Source organism: Penaeus monodon, chromosome 24 (assembly GCF_015228065.2).
Source record: "Penaeus monodon isolate SGIC_2016 chromosome 24, NSTDA_Pmon_1, whole genome shotgun sequence".
Lineage (NCBI taxonomy): Eukaryota > Metazoa > Arthropoda > Malacostraca > Decapoda > Penaeidae > Penaeus > Penaeus monodon.
Genome location: NC_051409.1, coordinates 13,520,077 through 13,520,420, shown reverse-complemented (window position 1 = coordinate 13,520,420; position 344 = coordinate 13,520,077). Strand labels below are relative to the sequence as shown.

General features: G+C 32.6%; 1 protein-coding gene across 1 annotated transcript in view; it reads right to left on the bottom strand.

Annotated features, from left to right (window-relative positions):
- Window positions 1-205: 205 nt before the first annotated feature.
- The window catches only part of LOC119588601 (U6 snRNA-associated Sm-like protein LSm8), a 7,046-nt gene continuing 6,907 nt past the window's right edge, over window positions 206-344 (bottom strand). Inside the window, 1 exon segment of the mRNA XM_037937243.1 lies at window positions 206-341. Within this exon segment, the coding sequence (XP_037793171.1) occupies window positions 251-341 (91 nt within the window). The 3' untranslated portion in view covers window positions 206-250.

Sequence of the window (344 nt, the reverse complement as noted above, 5' to 3'; positions counted from 1 at the left end):
ATTCCCAATGCAATTCACAAAAAATCAGTGCTCCCAAACATTAAGTCTATAAATGGAGATGATGAATGCATTTTAATTATAAAGAAATATGTTAATGTTTTCCTAGACTATTTGAACAGACTAATATCTGTATCTCACAGCCTTTCAGTCTGTATGAAGTCCCACAACTTGGAGCAATACAGGGAAATACCAAATAACAGTAAGGTGACCAGAACATAATATTTATCAAAACATTTATTAAATAATGATTCTATGTTTTACACTCATTAAGGGGTTCTGCTCGAATGTTTTCTAAATCTAATCTTGAATCCAGGTCTTCATCAACTTCACCAATGAGTGCTCTG